Source organism: Dreissena polymorpha, chromosome 2 (assembly GCF_020536995.1).
Source record: "Dreissena polymorpha isolate Duluth1 chromosome 2, UMN_Dpol_1.0, whole genome shotgun sequence".
Taxonomy (NCBI): domain Eukaryota; kingdom Metazoa; phylum Mollusca; class Bivalvia; order Myida; family Dreissenidae; genus Dreissena; species Dreissena polymorpha.
In genome coordinates this window covers 4,203,663-4,227,563 of record NC_068356.1, presented here as the reverse complement: position 1 = coordinate 4,227,563, position 23,901 = coordinate 4,203,663, and the positions used below count along the sequence as shown (strand labels likewise).

The window sequence follows — 23,901 nt, the reverse complement described above, 5'->3', positions numbered from 1 at the left end:
CGGTCTGCCTGTGACTGTAGTAACATGACACAAAAGTGCTATCCTTTCTATGCAGGGTGCGGTCTGCCTGTGACTGTAGTAGCATGACACAAAAGTGCTATCCTTTCTATGCAGGGTGCGGTCTGCCTGTGACTGTAGTAACATGACACACAAGTGCTATCCTTTCTATGCAGGGTGCGGTCTGCCTGTGACTGTAGTAACATGACACACAAGTGCTATCCTTTCTATGCAGGGTGCGGTCTGCCTGTGACTGTAGTAGCATGACACACAAGTGCTATCCTTTCTATGCAGGGTGCGGTCTGCCTGTGACTGCAGTAACATGACACACATGTGCTATCCTTTCTATGCAGGGTACGGTTTGTCTGTGACTGTAGTAACATGACACACAAGTGCTATCCTTTCTATGCAGGGTGCGGTCTGCCTGTGACTGTAGTAACATGACACACAAGTGCTATCCTTTCTATGCAGGGTGCGGTCTGCCTGTGACTGTAGTAACATGACACACAAGTGCTATCCTTTCTATGCAGGGTGCGGTCTGCCTGTGACTGTAGTAGCATGACACACAAGTGCTATCCTTTCTATGCAGGGTGCGGTCTGCCTGTGACTGCAGTAACATGACACACAAGTGCTATCCTTTCTATGCAGGGTGCGGTCTGCCTGTGACTGTAGTAACATGACCCACAAGTGCTATCCTTTCTATGCAGGGTGCGGTCTGCCTGTGACTGCAGTAACATGACACACAAGTGCTATCCTTTCTATGCAGGGTGCGGTCTGCCTGTGACTGTAGTAACATGACACAAAAGTGCTATCCTTTCTATGCAGGGTGCGGTCTGCCTGTGACTGCAGTAACATGACACACAAGTGCTATCCTTTCTATGCAGGGTGCGGTCTGCCTGTGACTGTAGTAACATGACACAAAAGTGCTATCCTTTCTATGCAGGGTGCGGTCTGCCTGTGACTGTAGTAACATGACACACAAGTGCTATCCTTTCTATGCAGGGTGCGGTCTGCCTGTGACTGTAGTAACATGACACACAAGTGCTATCCTTTCTATGCAGGGTGCGGTCTGCCTGTGACTGCAGTAACATGACACACATGTGCTATCCTTTCTATGCAGGGTGCGGTCTGCCTGTGACTGCAGTAACATGACACACAAGTGCTATCCTTTCTATGCAGGGTGCGGTCTGCCTGTGACTGTAGTAACATGACCCACAAGTGCTATCCTTTCTATGCAGGGTGCGGTCTGTCTGTGACTGCAGTAACATGACACACAAGTGCTATCCTTTCTATGCAGGGTGCGGTCTGCCTGTGACTGCAGTAACATGACACACATGTGCTATCCTTTCTATGCAGGGTGCGGTCTGCCTGTGACTGTAGTAACATGACACACAAGTGCTATCCTTTCTATGCAGGGTGCGGTCTGCCTGTGACTGCAGTAACATGACACACAAGTGCTATCCTTTCTATGCAGGGTGCGGTCTGCCTGTGACTGCAGTAACATGACACACATGTGCTATCCTTTCTATGCAGGGTGCGGTCTGCCTGTGACTGTAGTAACATGACACACAAGTGCTATCCTTTCTATGCAGGGTGCGGTCTGCCTGTGACTGCAGTAACATGACACACAAGTGCTATCCTTTCTATGCAGGGTGCGGTCTGCCTGTGACTGCAGTAACATGACACACAAGTGCTATCCTTTCTATGCAGGGTGCGGTCTGCCTGTGACTGCAGTAACATGACACACAAGTGCTATCCTTTCTATGCAGGGTGCGGTCTGCCTGTGACTGCAGTAACATGACACACATGTGCTATCCTTTCTATGCAGGGTGCGGTCTGCCTGTGACTGTAGTAACATGACACACAAGTGCTATCCTTTCTATGCAGGGTGCGGTCTGCCTGTGACTGTAGTAACATGACCCACAAGTGCTATCCTTTCTATGCAGGGTGCGGTCTGCCTGTGACTGTAGTAACATGACACACAAGTGCTATCCTTTCTATGCAGGGTGCGGTCTGCCTGTGACTGTAGTAACATGACACACAAGTGCTATCCTTTCTATGCAGGGTGCGGTCTGCCTGTGACTGTAGTAGCATGACACACAAGTGCTATCCTTTCTATGCAGGGTGCGGTCTGCCTGTGACTGCAGTAACATGACACACATGTGCTATCCTTTCTATGCAGGGTACGGTTTGTCTGTGACTGTAGTAACATGACACACAAGTGCTATCCTTTCTATGCAGGGTGCGGTCTGCCTGTGACTGCAGTAACATGACACACAAGTGCTATCCTTTCTATGCAGGGTGCGGTCTGCCTGTGACTGTAGTAACATGACACACAAGTGCTATCCTTTCTATGCAGGGTGCGGTCTGCCTGTGACTGTAGTAGCATGACACACAAGTGCTATCCTTTCTATGCAGGGTGCGGTCTGCCTGTGACTGCAGTAACATGACACACAAGTGCTATCCTTTCTATGCAGGGTGCGGTCTGCCTGTGACTGTAGTAACATGACCCACAAGTGCTATCCTTTCTATGCAGGGTGCGGTCTGCCTGTGACTGCAGTAACATGACACACAAGTGCTATCCTTTCTATGCAGGGTGCGGTCTGCCTGTGACTGTAGTAACATGACACAAAAGTGCTATCCTTTCTATGCAGGGTGCGGTCTGCCTGTGACTGCAGTAACATGACACACAAGTGCTATCCTTTCTATGCAGGGTGCGGTCTGCCTGTGACTGTAGTAACATGACACAAAAGTGCTATCCTTTCTATGCAGGGTGCGGTCTGCCTGTGACTGTAGTAACATGACACACAAGTGCTATCCTTTCTATGCAGGGTGCGGTCTGCCTGTGACTGTAGTAACATGACACACAAGTGCTATCCTTTCTATGCAGGGTGCGGTCTGCCTGTGACTGCAGTAACATGACACACATGTGCTATCCTTTCTATGCAGGGTGCGGTCTGCCTGTGACTGCAGTAACATGACACACAAGTGCTATCCTTTCTATGCAGGGTGCGGTCTGCCTGTGACTGTAGTAATATGACCCACAAGTGCTATCCTTTCTATGCAGGGTGCGGTCTGTCTGTGACTGCAGTAACATGACACACAAGTGCTATCCTTTCTATGCAGGGTGCGGTCTGCCTGTGACTGCAGTAACATGACACACATGTGCTATCCTTTCTATGCAGGGTGCGGTCTGCCTGTGACTGTAGTAACATGACACACAAGTGCTATCCTTTCTATGCAGGGTGCGGTCTGCCTGTGACTGCAGTAACATGACACACAAGTGCTATCCTTTCTATGCAGGGTGCGGTCTGCCTGTGACTGCAGTAACATGACACACATGTGCTATCCTTTCTATGCAGGGTGCGGTCTGCCTGTGACTGTAGTAACATGACACACAAGTGCTATCCTTTCTATGCAGGGTGCGGTCTGCCTGTGACTGCAGTAACATGACACACAAGTGCTATCCTTTCTATGCAGGGTGCGGTCTGCCTGTGACTGCAGTAACATGACACACAAGTGCTATCCTTTCTATGCAGGGTGCGGTCTGCCTGTGACTGCAGTAACATGACACACAAGTGCTATCCTTTCTATGCAGGGTGCGGTCTGCCTGTGACTGCAGTAACATGACACACATGTGCTATCCTTTCTATGCAGGGTGCGGTCTGCCTGTGACTGTAGTAACATGACACACAAGTGCTATCCTTTCTATGCAGGGTGCGGTCTGCCTGTGACTGTAGTAACATGACCCACAAGTGCTATCCTTTCTATGCAGGGTGCGGTCTGCCTGTGACTGCAGTAACATGACACACAAGTGCTATCCTTTCTATGCAGGGTGCGGTCTGCCTGTGACTGCAGTTTTGTGTACTGGCACAGAGTGGTGATCCCAATCTACCTGGCAGACATGTTTGAGACGGTCACAGACACACACAGGTTACATGTGAGTGAAAATTGTATCATGTGGACTCTCTCAAATTGAAGCAACCATATTATGTAGTGTTGGAAATGGTGATTGCATCATGTCTAATTATCACTGGCTGACATTAACCCTTTACATGCTGGGAAATTAGTAGTCTGCTAAAATGTCGTCTGCTGAATTTCTAAAATTAGCATTGTTTTTTTTCAAAGAATACTATCAGAATAGCAAATAGTTTGGATCCTGATGAGACGTCTGTGGCGTCTCATCTGGATCCAAACTGTTTGCAAAGGCCTTCAAAATTCGGTTTCAGCACTGAAAGAGTTAACAGTAGATGTTTGCATTTATGATTAAGAGTCGTAACAATTAGCACTTCATACAGTTGTTTCTAACCGTTTTCTATATGAACACTTACAATGGACACTTCATCAAATACTTTACTATTAATCCATTTGTCAGCCTCAGCACAATGCTCCGGTGAAGGTTTGTGTCGGCCCATCAATTATCTGTGTTATTCTTTAGGGTATTTATCGGGATATGTACTTTATCCTCACTAATTTCTTTAGGTAATCATATGAGGTCACTGACTAATGGCAGAAACGCTGACCTGCAATTTAGCATAATTAACGCCCTATTTGTACTTGAAAAAAATCAGTTCAAAGTTTTTTGCCAAAATATCATAGCCCTATATCTACATGTACTACAGCTTTTCAAATAAAATCTTGCATTTGTGGTCTGGGTTTGTATATGGAAATGCTTACCGTGACTTAAAATTGTGTATAGCTTTCAGTGCTGGAACCGAATTTTGAAGGCCTTTGCAAACAGTTTGGATCCAGATGAGATGCCACAGAACGTGGCTTCTCATAAGGATCCAAACTGTTTGCTATTAAGATAGTATTCTTTGAAAAAAAATCGAAAAAAATGCTAATTTTAGAAATTCAGCAGACAACATTTTAGCAGACGACAAATTTCCCAGCATGCAAAGGGTTAAAATTGTGCCTAGCTTTTAAGTTGATGTATTCACTATACTGTACTTAAGCACTGTCTGCTTAAGGTCTGTGTGTAAGGTGAAATTAAGGTAAAAGTTTGTGTGCAACAAGTACATATCTCTTCAACCACGAAAGATATTCAAATGAAACTTACAACATATTTTTGGGATTGCTGCCTTAGTCCACTGACTTAGACCCATGAATCTGACCTGTATTTAGCAGAATTATGCGCCTGTTGTCCTTAGGATGAGCCTTACGTTGTGAAAACTTCTACATCAATGGTACATGCTTCACATAAAAGTTTTGTTTGCTTTTTAAGAACGTCAGTTATATGTATTTTAATGATTTTAAATTAATCAAAATCATGTATTTGTTGTGCACGTTACAGTACATGGTTGGAGCGTTACGTGACTGTGTTCCACCCATGATGTATGTGCGCCACTTACAGTCCTCTCAACAGATGTTGGACAGCCTCGACGATGAAGTCTATAAACATGTCAAGGAGGTAGGAGACAGTCTGCTGGAAATAGTGAAATGGGCTTATTTGTAATACTTGAATGCAACCATTTTCTTGCTATTGCTCTGTGTTTATGAGTGTATGTATGGTAAGGACTATCCTGGATAATTTGTATATCAATGAAAAAGCCATTAAGGATGCAAATTACACCATTTTGACCAAATAAGAAAAATATGTTTTCAGTCATGCTGAAAACCCTTTAAATGCATTGTAATGGAAGTCTAATTTTTTTGCATATCTTTTAGTAATGCTGAATAATGTTGTTTTATTATTTCTTATATTTATTATTATCTTCTAAATCTGTTATTTGATAAATTAAATGTGATAGAGTCCCTTTGTTTGTGTTAACCTAAAACAAACTTTGTTAAGTTTTCACATATTGGGTAACCCATGATAAATCCTGCCAACATCTCCCTAAAAAAAATTCTTTCACATATTGGGTAATCCATGATAAATCCTGCCAACATCTCCCTTAAACAAATTCTTTCACATATTGGGTAACCCATGATAAATCCTGCCAACATCTCCCTTAAACAAATTCTTTCACATATTGGGTAACCCATGATAAATCCTGCCAACATCTCCCTAAAAACAAATTCTTTCACACATTGGGTAACCCATGATAAATCATGCCAACATCTCCCTAAAAACAAATTCGATCACACATTGGGTAACCCATGATAAATCATGCCAACATCTCCCTAAAAACAAATTCTTTCACATATTGGGTAACCCATGATAAATCATGCCAACATCTCCCTAAAACAAATTCGTTCACATATTGGGTATCCCATGATAAATCCTGCCAACATCTCCCTAAAACAAATTCTTTCGCATATTGGGTAATCCATGATAAATCCTGCCAACATCTCCCAACAGCAACTGCTGGCTCCGTTGTGCCAGGCCATCGAGACAGACCTGCGACTGCACATCCACCTTCACCTGCAGCTGGATGACAGAAACCCCTTCAAGGTCGGCCTCAAGGACCTCTCTCAGCTCCTTAAACTGAGGCCCGTCAGGCTGTTTGACCGATATGTCAATGTCAAGGGTGAGGATGTGTTTTCTCTCACGTGACTTAGGTTAAAACTATTTATTTTAGCTCTATTACATCGAAAGCCTTCGACTTATAAAAGCGCTCTCGGGTCTGTTTCCTGGGCCTATAACCAGTGCTTTGTGTTTTTGGGGAAGATCTAGAGAAAGCTCCCCGAGTGGGGATCGAACCCGTGACCTCCCAATCTCATGTGACTGACATGTCAAAGGTGTATGTGTATGTGTTTTGTCTTCCTCTGTTTGGCTAATAAAACAATGTGATACTTATGATCATAGGCTGGTCAGTCTGTTTAACCGCTATGTCAATGACAAAGGTATGCATGTGTTTCATCCCTTTATTTGGTTAATATGTAATTTCAAAAGTATGGATGTGATGCCTCCCTTTATTTGGCTGATAAGAGATTGTCCAAAATAAAGATTCATCACCTCCCAGTATTAAACTGATATGTCTATGTCAAAGGTATGGGTGTATTACCTCAATATTTGACCAATGTATCAACGAGATAAGTATAATCATTGGTCCGTCAGGCAGTGTGACCCCTATTTCAATTTCAGAGTTATTGATGCATAGCCTCCTTAGTCTCTATGTTTACCAATGTCAATGATATTGCTCAGTGCATTTAAATGTGAATATACTTTAAAATTATGCGTAAATATTTTTTAGCTGATATTTTTAATTATCTGGCAGAATTTGTAATGACCAATTTTAAAGGGACCTTTCACGTTGTTGTCAATTGACAAAATAAAAAAATAAAATTCAGATTCGCAAATGTTCATTGTAGTTATGATATTTGTTACGAAACAGTAATGCTGAAAATTTACCTTGCTCTAAAATATGTATTATATGCATCTTTTGATGGTTTAAAAACCTGAAAATTATAAAGTGTTGCAACGCGAAACGATTAAATAATTTGGAGAGTTCTTGTTGTTGTTGTTATATTTTGTGACACTACGAAGATTGCTTATATAAAGTATAAAACACAAGCTAATTGTATGAGCACAGATGGCTGAGTGGTCTAAGTGTTAGACATTTACTTCAGGGGTCAGTGGTTCGAGCCCAGTTGAGGGTTACTTTTTTTCCTTTTCTTTCATTTTATTCTTGTTTTTTACTGGAGCTTTTTAGATTCAATGTTTACATTTAATAATATAAAGCATTTAATGACAAACTTCAATACATGCCAAAATCTGTGAAAAGGTCCCTTCAAACAATTCTCCATTTAATATATGCATAGTTGATTAATTTCTTGTCCAATAAACGAGAAGTTTGTACTCCTCCTTGTTTGTAGCATATGTAGAGCACTATTTGAACACCACGTTCTACAACCTGACAACTGTTGCCCTTCATGACTGGAAGACCTACGGAGAGATGAAGAACATGGCTGAGCAAAAGTATGGGCTCACATTGGTGGACACACACCTCCCTAGTCAGACACTCGAACAGGTTACACTACACTTTTTTGAATACATATTACATAGATAATTACTTACCTTACTGCAAACAAATTATGATACTTTCAGTCCCTTTGATTGATTGCAAAAGAATTGTGTTGTGTTATAAGTACTAGGTTACGGGTTGATTTCTTGTAAGTTTAATAAGCAAGGTTTAGAAAAACTAACCAACAAGCCTTGGCAAGTTGTTTAGGCTAGTGTGTGAAATAAAGTTATGTGCATTTCCTTAGCTTTTCTATATATAGCATGATTTTGCATGTTTTGAGATCAACAAAATAAAAAGGCTTACAAAAATAACATGAAAAATATCAGTAACATCATGAATATGAAGCAAATGACATTACTATATTGTGTTTTACTGTATTTAAAAAGATGGAAAAAAAAAATAACTATATTGTGTGTGTTTATTGTTATAAAAAAGATGGAAATAAAAATTAGTTTTTTAGAATGGGGTGTAACGTTGTCATTGCAACTGTAATGAAAGGATGAAATTAAAAACCAATACATGTACTACATAGACATTATTCTGCTAAAAAATATACAAGAAATACATATGAGCCATGCTCTGTGAAAAGAGGGTTTAATGCATGTCCGTGAAGTGTCATCCTGAATTAGCCTGTGCAGTTTGCACAGGCTAATCAGGGACAACACTTTCCGCCCTAAACTGGATTTTTGCCAAGAAGAGACTTTCTTCAAACAGAAAATATCACCAAAGCAAAATTGTTGTCCTTGATTAGCCTGTGTGGACATGCATTTAACCCCTTTTCACCGAGCACAGCTCATATGAATGTACAAAAATACAAATTAATTGTAACTGTAATATTACATTTATATCAATTGTATATTTAAAAAATGTTTTCTTGTAGGGTTTAGATGTGTTGGAGATCATGCGAAATATCCACGTTTTTGTTTCCAAGTACTTCTATAACCTCAACAACCAGGTTAGTCCATTTCAGATCAACGCAAATAATGAATTTCTAGAATTACTTGAGTTTCCTTTATTGAATCTGTCTATGAATGAAGTAAGACTAGACCCAAAACACATCTCCTCAAAAATAACATGGAATCACTCAGAATCAACCAAATTAGTTTTTGATTGTCACTGTTGGAGTAAGTATGTGAAACAAAAATTGTTATTTTATTTTTTTCATTAACTGTTACAGAGCCTTCATTAGATAAATTTATACTGGTCATTCAGTTACTATTTAACCAACAACAATGTAGCTAATGGTCTTTACAACTTTCCTATTGCATTGAAATGCAGTTTTAATGTCCTGGTTTCCTGTCTGGGAGTGTATACCATGCTTCATTTAGCTGTTTTATCTCGTCAGATATTTGTGGAAAGGTCTAGCAACAACAAGCACCTGAACACTATCAACATTCGCCACATTGCCAACTCCATTCGTACCCATGGTACTGGCATCATGAATACTACGGTATGTTATGCACTGGCATCATGAATACTATGGTATGTTATGCACTAGCATCATGAATACTACGGTATGTAATGCACTGGTATGATAAATACTACAGTATGTAATGCACTAGCATCATGAATACTACAGTATGTAATGCACTGGTATCATGAATACTACGGTATGTAATGCACTGGTATCATGAATACTACGGTATTTAATGCACTGGCATCATGAATACTTTGGTATATTATGCACTTATTGTATCTGTATGTAGTTGATTAATATTCATATGATATCATTGTTTTTAACTAAGGCATTAAAATATGTCTTTATGCCCACATGCAGTGGGAAGCATGCAGGAAAGCACTTGTCTGTCTATCTGTATGTCTGTCCTTACCTTTAGAAGCTTGTATTTGCAATTCTCCTTACTATTGGGTGGTTCTTGCTTAAATCCTCACAGATGAATGATTGTTAAGTATTCTTTTTTGCAAATAATGGAATTTTGGCTTAGACAAGGTTTACAGAATAAATCCTTTGTCTGTTGTGTTTTCAACTCCTCTTTAATTGATGGTTGGATTTTGCTGAACTTTTCACCTTTTAATGGCCTGATTCTGTATATGTTGCAATGGGTTTTTCATAATAAAAAGTTGAGAATCACTTTAATGTGTAGATAGTTGTAGGAAGGATGATAGGAAGTTTGGCAGAACTACTGCCCTTTTTTCCATGGAAAAAATATAAAGTGAATAAGTTTGTGTCCAAAAATGTGTCCTGGGGCATCAGTGTCTGTGACATATTTCTAATAAATACAATTGTAAGCTTTTCAAAGCTTTCAGCTGTAATATATATTTGAATTTTGAAAAGGTTGTTTGCCTGGTACACAAAGCAATAATATTGTATTACAATCGTATTTAAATAGTGATATAAGTTATATTATGTTTTAGGTTAACTTCACATACCAGTTTTTACGGAAGAAATTTTTCATTTTCTCCCAGTTTATGTATGATGAACACATCAAGTCCAAGCTTATCAAGGTAGGTCACACACACATTCATAATGGCATTTTATATTTGTATTAAAATCTGATGTTTTTCTTTGTAATGAAAACTACAAGTAAATGCAATTTTGTATTGATTTGCATTATTTTTCCTTAAATAACTACCGGTAGTATGTTTTTTTAAACTTACTTGCAGTTTCGCTCTCGCATGTTTTGCTTACATGGTTAAAGCATTATATGCTTTTTGTTTTTTCAGGATTGGAAATTTTTCAAAGAAAATCATATGCAAACAGATCAAAAGGTATTCTTCTTATTCCCCGCGGAAAGTGGAGGAATATCACATTTTCTGTCACTTAGTCTGTCAAAAACAAAATGTATGTGGCGGGAGATGCCAATGCAAAGACTTTGCTTGTTTCTTTGAAAATTTAGTACAAATTAGTTATAATGACCAGTAACACAACTGCAAAATATGGTTTTTATTAGCTTAATATAGTGCCTTTAAGAAAAATGAACCCATTATTGTGTACCTGTAATATTATTTGCAAAATAAATACATTGAAAACAAAATATGTTAAGTGAAATTCATCTCCTTGCATAAAAAAATGGTGAATGCGTTTGAATGTATAAGTAAAAGCTGGTCACATTTTACTACAGTACCCGTATGACAGAGCGGAAAAGTTCAACAAAGGGATCAGAAAGTTGGGGCTCACCCCTGATGGAGAGAGCTACCTGGATCAGTTCAGGACCCTTATCACTCAGATAGGTACCGCCTGTCATCAATTGAGTCTCATTCTGGGGAAATCGGCTTAAGCCATCTGCCTAAAGTCTAGTCCCAGATTAGTCTGTGTAAACCATGTGCCTAAAGTCTATTCCCAGATTAGTCTGTGTAAACCATGTGCCTAAAGTCTTGTCCCAGATTAGTCTGTGTAAACCATGTACCTAAAGTCTAGTCCCAGATTAGTCTGTGTAAACCATGTGCCTAAAGTCTAGTCCCAGATTAGTCTGTGCAAACCATGTGCCTAAAGTCTAGTCCCAGATTAGTCTGTGCAAACCATGTGCCTAAAGTCTATTCCCAGATTAGTCTGTGTAAACCATGTGCCTAAAGTCTAGTCCCAGATTAGTCTGTGTAAACCATGTGCCTAAAGTCTAGTCCCAGATTAGTCTGTGTTAACCATGTGCCTAAAGTCTAGTCCCAGATTAGACTGTGTAAACCATGTGCCTAAAGTCTAGTCCAAGATAAGTCTGTGTAAACCATGTGCCTAAAGTCTAGTCCCAGATTAGTCTGTGCAAACCATGTGCCTAAAGTCTAGTCCCAGATTAGTCTGTGTAAACCATGTGCGTAAAATCTAGTCCCAGATTAGTTTGTGTAAACCATGTGCCTAAAGTCTATTCCCAGATTAGTCTGTGTAAACCATGTGCCTAAAGTCTAGTCCCAGATTAGTCAGTGTAAACCATGTGCCTAAAGTCTAGTCCCAGATTAGTCTGTGTAAACCATGTGCCTAAAGTCTAGTCCCAGATTAGTCTGTGTAAACCATGTGCCTAAAGTCTAGTCCCAGATTAGTCTGTACAGTCTGCCCATGCTTATCAGGGACTATACTTTCTGCTGTTATCTATAAAAAAAAATTACATAGACTACTTACAAACATTCCAATTTATGCGGAAAGAGTTGTCCCTGATTAGCCAGTGCAGACTGACTGGGATGACACTTTACGCAAAGGCATTGTGCCAAGTTTTTCTAGAACAAGACTCAAATATAAGCTTGCTAGATTTGTTGAGAATGTGGAGTCTAACATGTGTGGAGAATACTCTTGTTGCAAGTATTAATTTAAAATTTCTGTTTTGCAATTAACCTATCTTTTCATCACAATATTTTGTTAGTTCTAAGGTCATAACCAATCCCTTGGCCCCGGTCCCGTTGCAGGCAATGCCATGGGCTACATCAGGATGATCCGGTCCGGTGGTCTGCACTGCTGCAGTAACGCTATCCGGTTCATACCTGATCTGGAGGACATTGAGTGCTTTGAGAAACTCTGCAAGGAGGAGAACCTCTCCATGGAATGCCAAGTGGCCGCAAGGTGCAGTCACAATACCTTCTTGTAGATTTAGTTTAAATTTGTAAACCTGTTGCATGCTGGGAAATTTGTCGTCTGCTTAATTTCTAAAATTAGCATTTTATTCAATTTTTTTCAAAGAATACTATAAGAATAGCAAACATTTTGGATCTTGATGAGCTGCCACGTTCTGTGGCGTCTCATCTGGATCCAAACTGTTTGCAAAGGCCTTCAAAATTCGGTTCCAGCACTAAAAGAGTTAAATTTGTTAAAGTTTATTGGAAGAGGGGAGGGGAGATTTTTCATTATTTATCAGATTATAAGCACGGAATACGGTCAAAACCCCTCCCGGATAAAAACCCTCCCGTCATTTTCACATGGGGTGGACAAAAACCCCTCCAATGAATAAACATGGGCGGACAAAAATCCTCCCATGCAAAAAACGGGGGAGGACAAAAACCCTCCCATGGGTTTTGTCCGGCATTCTATAAGCACTGTTAAATAGTCTCTTTTTTGCATTATCTGATTTACATGTTGATATTTTGTTCACATTGCATATTTATATGTTAATTGGAATGAACATTTCGTCCAATTAATAAAGTTTATTGTTTAACTAGATAATTGTTACTTCTGAAAAGGTTTTACTGTGATGATTGATATTATTATATGTATAAAATGTTATAATTAATGTTGGATTAAAAAGAGTTTATATTAAAGATTTAATAGATAAATAAATTTGTGCATTTCAGAAATCTGGACAATGTGATAGGAAATTTGGCAAAGAATTTTGCAGAAGGAACAGAATATTTCAAGGTATTAGAAAATACATTTTTTGACCACATTAATAGTGAAAACCACCTTGCTGATTCAATTTTGAAATATTTATTCAAAAGCAAATCATTTGTTGAAATTCTGTTGTTGTTGTTTTATTGTAAACAATTATTTTATTGTTATTTTGATATACTTAATGTAAAGGCCAGCATAGAATGTGCAAATGCCCTGTTAGTAATACCATTCTTTCTTTGCCTGTTCTTCTTTCCGAACAAGGACAAGGATATATATATATATATATATATATATATATATATATATATATATATATATATATATATATATATATATATATATATATTTATATATATATATATATATATATATAATTACCACTATGATTTCATCACCAAAATTTGTTTTGAACTAAGTTAAGTTGTGCAGAGGAACAGTATTTTAAAGTGCTGTGGTTGTTGCCATGACAAATGCCCATGTCTGTTCCTAGATGCTGGTTGATGTGTTCTCACCTGAGTTCCGGAACCCCAAGAACATGCATCTACGCAACTTCTTTGTCATCTTGCCACCTCTGGTAAATATCACTTATGTTTTGTATTCAAGTTAATCATGAGCATGATGTTGATAATTTTTGTATCTTTTTACCTGTTTATGTTTTCTTTTTACCTGTATGTTGTTGGGCACTAATGCATAGCAACTACATGCGTTAGTGTGATTTGGATTTATTTTGTTTCAAAGCCAGAGAAGAAAAAGTATTGAAGTCACACAATGATTTGTTGCTACAAAGTGAAATACCAGAAGTATTATAATTGATAAATATCATGCAACAGATTCTGACCTTCAAAGTTTTATGTACACTTATCAGAATAATCTTATCAAATTGGTTGCATTGGTAACTGAGATGTGTCATCAATAATAAAACAATTGGTGCAATTGTCTTACAAATAGATCAACAATAATTGTTTATTGCATTCCCAATCCGTTTTCAGACTGTGAACTATATCGAGCACTCAATTAGCTGTAAGGAGAAGATGAACAGGAAGAACAAGGTTGGGGCTGCATTCACTGATGATGGATTTGCAATGGGTATCACCTACAACTGTTGTTGCTTATTCTATAGAATGTTTAATGGCTTCATTAAGTTTGAGCAATGTTTGAGCAAACAAATAGTATTTTACTGCTTCTGCTCTTGTTTTTGGCAAGTCTACAGAATTGGTAATCACTATGTTTCTTAGCGTGTGTTTTTTGTTTTATTGATACATGATAGATCAAATATGCCTTGATCCCTTGATGCAAACTGTTCTTGCAGGGCTAGCCTACATCCTGAAGTTGCTGGACCAGTATCATGACTTTGACTCTCTGCACTGGTTCCAGGCTGTTAGAGAACACTATGGGAAGGAAAAGGTAGAGCTTTTGTAGCGCACAATACAATGCATTTTTGTGACACTAATGCTTCTTCTCTCATGTAATTTTATTAGCTCGGCTGTTTTCGGAGAAAACCCGGGGTATTGTCATAGCCAGCTCGTCTTCTGCCGTCAGCCGTCCGCCGTAGGTGTCGTGCTAAAACCTTAACATTGGCTTTAAATTCAAAGTGCTTCCACCTACAACTTTGAAACTTCATATGTAGATGCACCTTGATGAGTTCTACACGCCACACACATTTTTGGGTCACTAGGTCAAAGGTCAAGGTCACTGTGACCTCTAATATAAAACTTTAACATAGGCTCTAAAGTCAAAGTGCTTCCACCTACAACTTTGAAACTTCATATGTAGATGCACCTTGATGAGTTCTACACGCCACACCCATTTTTGGGTCACTAGGTCAAAGGTCAAGGTCACTGTGACCCCTTATATATAACTTTAACATAGGCTCTAAAATCAAAGTGCTTCCACCTACAACTTTGAAACTTCATATGTAGATGCACCTTGATGAGTTCTACACGCCACACCCATTTTTGGGTCACTAGGTCAAAGGTCAAGGTCACTGTGACCTCTATAAAAAAATTATCTGACAAGCTTTCGCAGCCGAGCGTGGCACCTGTTATGCGGTGCTCTTGTTTTATATTTTGTCATAAAGGATGAAATAACATGTTGCTTTCAGTCAATTATCACGTTTTCACAAATGATTATAAAAACAATTATTGTTTAAGTGGCATAGCCTCATGAGCATATCTTCTATGACACATTTAATCATTCAACAAAACCAACAAATATTTTCTCTGTGTTTCTTACATGTTTTATATTTCTATTTTAGTCATGTAGATGTGTCGTACTGAACAGATCAACTTCGTCTGATTGTGTCCCCTGAAAGACTCCACTCAGAAGAGTTTTTGTTGTTACCTGATTGTGTCCCCTGAAAGACTTCACTCAGAAGAGTTGTTTTTGTTGTTATTTCAGGGCCAGCTACAGAAGCAACAGCAAGGCGCCTCCAGCAAGGCAGACGAGAAACTGCAGCAGACGATGACCTTGACCCAGAAACGTCTGGACATTTACCTGCAGGTAGTGTTGGGGGGGGGGGACAGTTGACCCCCTATAATAATGGTTTGCAAACTTACTGGTCACAGAGGTTTATTCCTGTTGATTTTAAGGAGTCTATTCAATATACCGGTAATAATGGCCTGCAATGAAGTACCAGTTAAATATCATATCACTGGGAATTTTCAGAAGAATATTGTTTATGATAGAATCATGCAAAATAGAACTATTAACATATCCCTTCTGTATTGATTTTGAAGGATTGACCTTTATTGTAATGATCTGAATAGGTGTACCAGTTACATATGATATCCTTCGTGATTTTCAGAGGGTTGACCCCTTATTTAAATAGCCTGAACAGCTATACTAGTGAGATACGAAATCCCTGGTGATTTTCAGGAGTTTGACCTGCTGTTCTACTCACTGAGCAGTGCCAGGATATTTTTCCGAGCCGACATGACTGCTGCCGAGGAGAAAGAGGAGGCAGATAAAGGTAGGACTGGACAAAATAGACCTCGCCTTGATAATTGAGTCTTGCTCTGTTAGAACAAGGCTTACTGCAGATGTGTAAAGTGTCGTCGCAGCTCAGCCTGTGCGGTTCTAGATTTTTAACCCTTTCAGTGTGGGAACCGAATTTTGAAGGCCTTTGCAAACAGTTTGGATCCTGATGAGACGCCACAGAACGTGGCGTCTCATCAGGATCCAAACTGTTTGCTATTCTGATAGTATTCTTTGAAAAAAATCGAAGAAAATGCTAATTTTAGAAATTCAGCTGACGACATTTTAGCAGAAGACAAATTTCCCAGCATGCAAAGGGTTAATCAGAAGAGATTTCCTTTGAACAAAGAATACCATATCAGCAGAAAGTGACATCACTGATAAGCCTTTGCACAGTCTAATCTTGGATGCCACTTTACAAACATTAATTAAACCCCCTTTTCCCAGAGTGCCATAATTTTTGCAAACTAATTTAGGAAGTGTGTTTTTTGTAATCAATGTTAACAAAGGGTGAAGTATGTTTGAGCACATAATAAGTAGTAATTAGACAGTGATAATAAACTCTTTTTATGTGTCTTGCATTTATCTTTGACTATATTTTGAATAGAACATTCATTTACAAAATCTATAAGCTATTTAGTGACATAGAGACTATGGATAAAAGACTTAAATTCGTTTTGTGATTTTTAGCTCCACTGGCCAGAGGCCAGCGGGGCTTATGTCATGGTCCTGTGTCCTGTTTTCCTTAAAACGTCTTATTCTCCTAAACTACTGGTCCAATTCTGATGAAATTTCACAGGAATGTTCCTGAGGTGAACCTTTTTCAAATTTGTTCAAATTATGCCCCTGGAGTCAAAATTGACCCTGCCCCGGGGGTCACAAAAATGAAAATTTGCTTATATAAGGCCTATTTTGTGAAAACTTTCAAAATCTTCTCGTCCATAATCATTGGGCCTAGGGCTATCAAATTTGGTATGTAGAGACATCTAATAGTCCTCTACCAAATTTCTTCAAATTATGCTCCTGGGGTCAAATTTGACCCTGCCCCAGGGGTCACAAAATTGAACATATGCTTATATAAGGCCTATTTTGTGAAAACTTTCAAAATCTTCTCGTCCATAACCATTGGGCCTAGGTCTATCAAATTTTGTATGTAGTGACATCTAATTGTCCTCTACCAAATTTCTTCAAATTATGCCCCTGGGGTCAAATTTGACCCTGCCCCGGGGGTCACAAAATTGAACATATGCTTATATTAGGCCTATTTTGTGAAAACTTTTAAAATCTTCTCGTCCATAACCATTGGGCCTAGGGCTAACAAATTTAGTATGTAGAGACATCTTATAGTACTCTACCAAATTTCTTCAAATTATGCCCCTGGGGTCAAATTTGACCCTTCCCCAGGGGTCACAAAATTGATCATATGCTTATATAGGGTCTATTTTGTGAAAACTTTTCAAATCTTTCTGTCCATTACCATTGGGCCTAGGGCTACCATATTTGGTATGTAGTGACATCTTATAGTCCTCTACCAAGTTTTTTCAAATTATGCCCCTGGGGTCAAGTTTGACCCTGCCCCGAGGGTCACAAAATTGAACATATGCTTATGTTGTTTTGTGAAAACTTTTAAAATAATCTTGTCCATAACTGTATGGCATACGGCTACCAAATTTGGTATGTAGTGACATGTAATAGTTCTCTTCTTAGTTTATTCAAATTATGCCCCTGGGGTCAAATTTGAAACTGCCCTGGGGGTCACAAAATTGAATATATGCTTATAAAGGTCTTATTTTTTGAAAACTTTCAAAATCTTCTTGTCCATAAACATTGGGGGTAGGGCTACCAAATTTGGTATGTAGTGACATCTTATAGTCCTCTACCAAGTTTGTTCAAATTATGCCCCTTCGGTCAAGTTTGACCCTGCCCAGAGGGTCACCACATTTAACATATGCTTATATAAGGCCTATTGTGGGAAACCTTTCAAAAATCTTCTTGTCCATAACCGTATGGCATAGGGCTACCAAATTTTGTATGTAGTGACATGTAATAGTTCTCTTCTTAGTTTGTTCAAATTATGCCGCTGGGGTCAAATTTGAAACTGCCCCGGGGGTCACAAAATTGAATATATGCTTATAAAGGTCTTATTTTTTGAAAACTTTCAAAATCTTCTTGTCCATAAACATTGGGGGTAGGGCTACCAAATTTGGTATGTAGTGACATTTTATAGTCCTCTACCAAGTTTGTTCAAATTATGCCCCTTCGGTCAAGTTTGACCCTGCCCAGAGGGTCACAAAATTTAACATATGCTTATATAAGGCTTATTGTGGGAAAACTTTCAAAAATCTTCTTGTCCATAACTGTATGGCATAGAGCTACCAAATTTGGTATGTAGTGACATGTAATAGTTCTCTTCTTAGTTTGTTCAAATTATGCCCCTGGGGTCAAATTTGAAACTGCCCCGGGGGTCACAAAATTGAATATATGCTTATAGAGGGCTTAATTTGTGAAAACTTTAAAAACTTCTTTTCCATGACCATTGGGTCTTAACTCTAGGACCTAGGGCTACCATATTTTGTATGTACATGTAATGAGATATAGTAGTCCTCTACAAAGTTTGCTCAAATTATGCTCCTGGGGTTAAATCTGACCAAGCCAAGGGGGGTCACAAAAGTGTACACGTGCTTAAATAGGGCCTATATTTAAGTATTTGCACATGCAGAGAATATTTGTTTCAGCCTTTTTTCAGCAGTGGAGCGATACAGGGCCATCATGGCCCTCTTGTGTTATGCATGTTGTAGCTAGCTGGAATTTCACATCTTACTGCTTGAACATAGTATTTCTGCCAATTCATAATTGTCATATCAAATATAACAAGGAGAATTTTTTCCATATCTAAATACAGTGGAATTTTGTGACAGATGATGATCCAAAATATTTGCTTTCCTCACTAGAATAGTTCATATTTGTTCTGCAGGGGCTGATGCAAACAAAGATGGGACATCAAATGGAGCAGGTAAAATTTTGTACCATTCTGTAATAAATTGAAGGTTATTTAAGCAGCCTCGTTCAAAAATGGGTCTTATGCCATTAGGGGCCAATGTAGCTCAAGCCCAGTTTGTGATGGTCAGCAGCTGCACTGGACGTTATAAAGTCACGCATGTTATGTGGTCTCATTAACCCATTTATGCCTAGCGTCTATAAAAAAGCCTTTGCAAACAGCGTAGACCCAGAAAGGAATTTCTGTAAGAAATATTCTAAAAATAGAAATAAATATACTAGACATCCCTAATTTTGGAAATAAATTGATCCAATTTAGAAGGAAGGGAGAGTCCACTAGGCATAAATGGGTTAACTGTCAATAACCCCAGACCAGACTGTACAAATGTTAGACTGGTCTGGGGCTACTCTGGCCGCATGTGGCATAAGAACCATTTTCGCATGATTTGGTTGAATTCATTTGTGTAAGTGAAAGTTGAATACTAGGAAAAATGAGAGTGAAATAAAATGGGTTTGATGATTTAAAATGGATCATGCCTGGTTTAAAAACTTGTAGCTAAAATGTTATGTATTTTTCCACTTCTCTGTTTAAAATTCTGAATTTCCTTTTAAAAAAATAAGGAATTCAAATTTTAAACTTGTGTAAATAACATGCAAAAAGATGAGCTATTACTGCAATTAGAAATTCAAATTTGATTATTTCTAATACTTTCAGTCTCTTGTTAACATTTCTTCGTAATCAGAACTTTTATAATGTCAAGTTGAACATTTTGTTGTGTAACATTAGTGCACTGGGGACTTTAACTTAAGACATGTTTCAAAATACCGGCTAACCATTTGGTGACTTATGAGTTAATCATCTTTTCAAAGGTGGATCTACATCTTAATCAAAGGTAACATAGGTGTCATCAGTGGGATAGTAAGCATACTTGAATATATAAAAATAGGCTCTATCTGGGAAAACCAAGCAAAATACATGAGTGCAAAGTCCTAGATAAGCCTATCCAAGCTTAGCCTGCGAAGTTTGCAAAGGCTAATCTGAAACGAGATATTCCACTATGACTGAATATTTTTTTTAGAATAGACTTTCTTTAAATGAAAAATCCATGAAAGCTTAAAGTGTCGTCTGTTATTGGAATTTGCATTTAGTATTGCTTTCCCAGAAACTGGCTATTATTGTAAAGTTCATATACATATGTATCTGCTAATTTACATTACCATAATTTAATACTAGGAATTGCTTTCTGATGTAGTTTGGTCCTTTTTTGTAGTCTAATTTAGTGCATTGAAATATATCATATTAATTTGTATCAAATTATGTATTTATTTAGTGCTGCATGAAATTTCATTTTCTAATGAATGCATTTATATTTTCCTGTGACTTTCTTTTATTGTGAACAATAGCAATAACAATAGAAATTGTTTTATGGGTAGGGTTGCTTTTATGAGGTTCAGGCTTTGTATAATAAAGTATTTTGAAAATCATATTTTTAACGGCGTTTACTTATTGCTAATAATACTTGGTAAATGAACCGTGTCATGCGAAAATGGGTCTTATGTCATGAGCTCCAGATAAGCTTTTGTATTTGCGCTGTCAGGTCAGGATCTTCCCTGTCTGCTTTTGAGACTATGAAAGCTTGCCTGACTTCATAGCAGACAGGGTAGCTCCTGACTAATTTTCACAAATACACGGGCTGGTTTGGAGCTGTGCTGTCCTGTTATAGCATAAGACCCGTTTTCACACAATGTTGCTCAATTTTAAGTTAATGCATGGTTGATATTTTTTGTATTTATTTACAAGCACATTGCGAACAAAGTGGTATAGGTGTATTAGTCACATTTATTACACATTTCTAATTTGAAGCAGTGTTGTACCATCTGCTTGTTGAAATGTAATACTAACCCTAGATGATGTTTTTGTATACCAACTATAAATATATGGAGAATATGTACAGATGATAGTAGGGATGGAAATATTTTGAGACTTTCCGATTTTTCAATATTGTCCAGAAAATGTAACAACATATAAATAATTTGCATCTTATGTCTCAATTATTAGACTGCCTTTAATATTATTTGCCTAATTTCTATCAAGGAAGTATTAGATTGAATCATTGAAGTAGATATTGCTTACATTTAAAGATGTAGTTTTTTTTAAGTATTATATTGGAACAATTAAGTCGATATTGCTACTCATTTAAAAATGTAGATGCAGTCAACGTCTGTGAACATATTTATTGTTACCCCTTGTTTATTATGATGCATTTTGAGAAAATGGGGCAGTATACGGAATTAATCGAGAATAATGAATTAATATTTTCATGGACATAAATACCCTCTTTCAGGTTTAACAAAGTAAAATGTTACTTTTCTGTGTTCTTTGAGAGTTTCCTATCCTAAACTATTTTGACAAAAATAGTTGTAACTTATTGTTTTAATTTATTATATCCAATAATGAAAACAAGCTATCTAACAGGATATTTTCTGTGTTTGTTTTATATTAATTTAGCTTTAAATATAATAGTCACCCTAATACAAATAATATCAGAACAGTAATTAGCAAAAGCTGAAATTTAATATTCTAACTCTAAATTTACAATCAGCTAGGATATATGTGAAGCATGCAAACAATTGTCTTATACCATATGCGGCTAGTGTAATTCCAGACCAGCCTGCGCTTTAGCATGTGTTTTTTAGGGTTAAACAATTTAATTGTGTATGATAAATAATTGTTAAACACTTACATCATGTACTCTCAGGTCAAGGACACACTGCTATAGTTTTTTGACACATATCATGTACTCTCTGATCAAGGACTCACTGCCATAGTTGTTAACTAACATATCTTGTACTCTCAGATCAAGGACTCACTGCTATAGTTGTTAGACACATGTTTTTTTTCTCCTTCAGGAGCTGACAGTGGCCCTACTTCAGGTGCCCCTCCCAGTGCCCCACCCCCTCCCCCTAGTGCTCCAGTAGCCCCTCCTGCCTTAGGAGGTGGGGCTCCTCCACCTCCGCCGCCACCACCACCACCACCACCACCACCACCGCCGCCGCCGCCACCAATGTAACCACGGTCACAAAGAGAGCAGTGCAATTGTACATGGATGGTGTAGATTGTAGTCATCATGGAATGTTCAATAATATGTACATTTTTATTGTGTAATGTTATATATGAGAATATTAATGAGACTGTATCATTATTGTTTGTTTTTAACATATATAAATATGAAAGTTTAAGACAGTTACGTTTCCGTTGTTTTCAATTTTATACATATTTAATGTTGAATGTAAACAATACTGTTAAGGATGAAGTAAACATGTTTTGAAAAGCAAGTAATTTAAATTTTCAAACATTTTCAGACCTGTAATGTGTTTGATTGACTAAAAATTCATTCATGATATCTGTTTGGTTCATGATTTCTGTTTGGTTTACTTGTTTATGATTTTGCAAAAAAAATCAGAAATACTATGTTCAGCTTAAATCATGAGGGGTCCAGTATCATTTGTGAAACAAAGTTGTACAATTATATATAACATATATATTATTAATTTATTTTGTATATGTGCATTTTCTGAGTGAATGTAATCGTTTGGGTCGATTAATGTCCTGCCTAGAAACTTACTAACATAAACTGCTATTGTTAGTAAAATAGCTTTTCAGTAGTTCCTTTTTTGAATGTTTGTACATGTAATAAGTGATAGCCTATGTTTTTACATATTTTATTGAAACAAATGAAATAAAATATACTAAAGACCATAAATAAATTATAATGTATTTTATTGCATGTTGTTGTATCGTTTAAGCAAGCTTTATGGACGATAAGTAACAAGAAATATCTTTTAAAAAATATACGCCGTTGATTGTGGTTGGTGTTGATGAATGATAAAAAGTTATATCTATAAGATCAAAGATAGCAAATGTCTTTTTCTGCACAGTTCTTAGCTGCATTACATGCAAATCAATTTCGGAGTGTTGCGCCAGATTTCTAGCTTATTTCGCTTTATTAGATATTATTGATCATATATATATATATATATATATATAGAATAGACAAACACAAGAAGAATGAAAATAAATGAAAGCATATAGGTCAGCTGGAAACACACGAATCATCCTCATATATTTGAAATATTTATACGCGCGTTGTTCTAACTAAATAGATTTGTTTTTGTGGTTTGTCACGCGTTGTTATTTGATTCCATTATTAATAGTATCGTGAATCATCGCGCTCATGTTATACATTGGTCTAAAGTGTAGTGAAATATTTTTCTTCCCCCCCCAAAAAAAAAGTCTGTATTATTTGCCCATGTGTACAACGTGGAATCATGCAAAAGAAGTTCTCAGAATGTTAAGTCAGGAAACATGATTTGAATCCAAAAATGTCGCCGGAAATAATTTGCCCGACTGTGTCCGCCAAATTGTACCTACTTATTTCAATTTAATGGAAAAAAAATCATACACATGTTATCTGTAATCTCTTTGTCTTCTCCACCAGTGTAGATGAACCGTCACGAAAGCTCGTCACATCGATTGTAGCATTTCCAATGCAAAATAATCTTAAAAATGTACACTCCTATTTTTACATTTTTTTCACACACAAGGAGTTTAATGGACGCAATTGAGATTGTTTTAGGATTTCGATAAGATAAATTTAAATGTGTACATGTGTGATTGCCTTTTTCTGTTGTGATTCATAGAGAATATGAGTCTTTTACTTTGAAACTCAACACCTTATGGGACCTTATATCGCCTCAATTTAT

The 23,901-nt window shown here is 37.7% G+C and overlaps 1 protein-coding gene across 2 annotated transcripts in view; it reads left to right on the top strand.

Annotated features, from left to right (window-relative positions):
• LOC127865660 (WASH complex subunit 4-like) overlaps positions 1–22,639 on the top strand; it is a 57,228-nt gene extending 34,589 nt beyond the window's left edge. The window contains exons 17-35 of one of the 2 annotated variants that reach the window (XM_052405573.1): positions 3,832–3,937; positions 5,291–5,407; positions 6,299–6,467; positions 7,756–7,910; positions 8,785–8,859; positions 9,250–9,354; positions 10,278–10,367; positions 10,587–10,631; positions 10,985–11,093; positions 12,252–12,405; positions 13,131–13,194; positions 13,658–13,741; positions 14,157–14,253; positions 14,477–14,571; positions 15,565–15,666; positions 16,042–16,135; positions 19,115–19,153; positions 20,008–20,030; positions 22,048–22,146. In XM_052405573.1, coding sequence (XP_052261533.1) covers positions 3,832–3,937; positions 5,291–5,407; positions 6,299–6,467; positions 7,756–7,910; positions 8,785–8,859; positions 9,250–9,354; positions 10,278–10,367; positions 10,587–10,631; positions 10,985–11,093; positions 12,252–12,405; positions 13,131–13,194; positions 13,658–13,741; positions 14,157–14,253; positions 14,477–14,571; positions 15,565–15,666; positions 16,042–16,135; positions 19,115–19,153; positions 20,008–20,024 — 1,717 coding nt within the window. In that variant the 3' untranslated portion in view covers positions 20,025–20,030; positions 22,048–22,146. Of the gene's footprint in view, positions 1–3,831; positions 3,938–5,290; positions 5,408–6,298; positions 6,468–7,755; positions 7,911–8,784; positions 8,860–9,249; positions 9,355–10,277; positions 10,368–10,586; positions 10,632–10,984; positions 11,094–12,251; positions 12,406–13,130; positions 13,195–13,657; positions 13,742–14,156; positions 14,254–14,476; positions 14,572–15,564; positions 15,667–16,041; positions 16,136–19,114; positions 19,154–20,007; positions 20,031–22,047 lie in introns of both variants that reach the window. The other variant, XM_052405572.1, reaches the window with a different exon arrangement.
• The last annotated feature ends 1,262 nt before the right edge of the window (positions 22,640–23,901 follow it).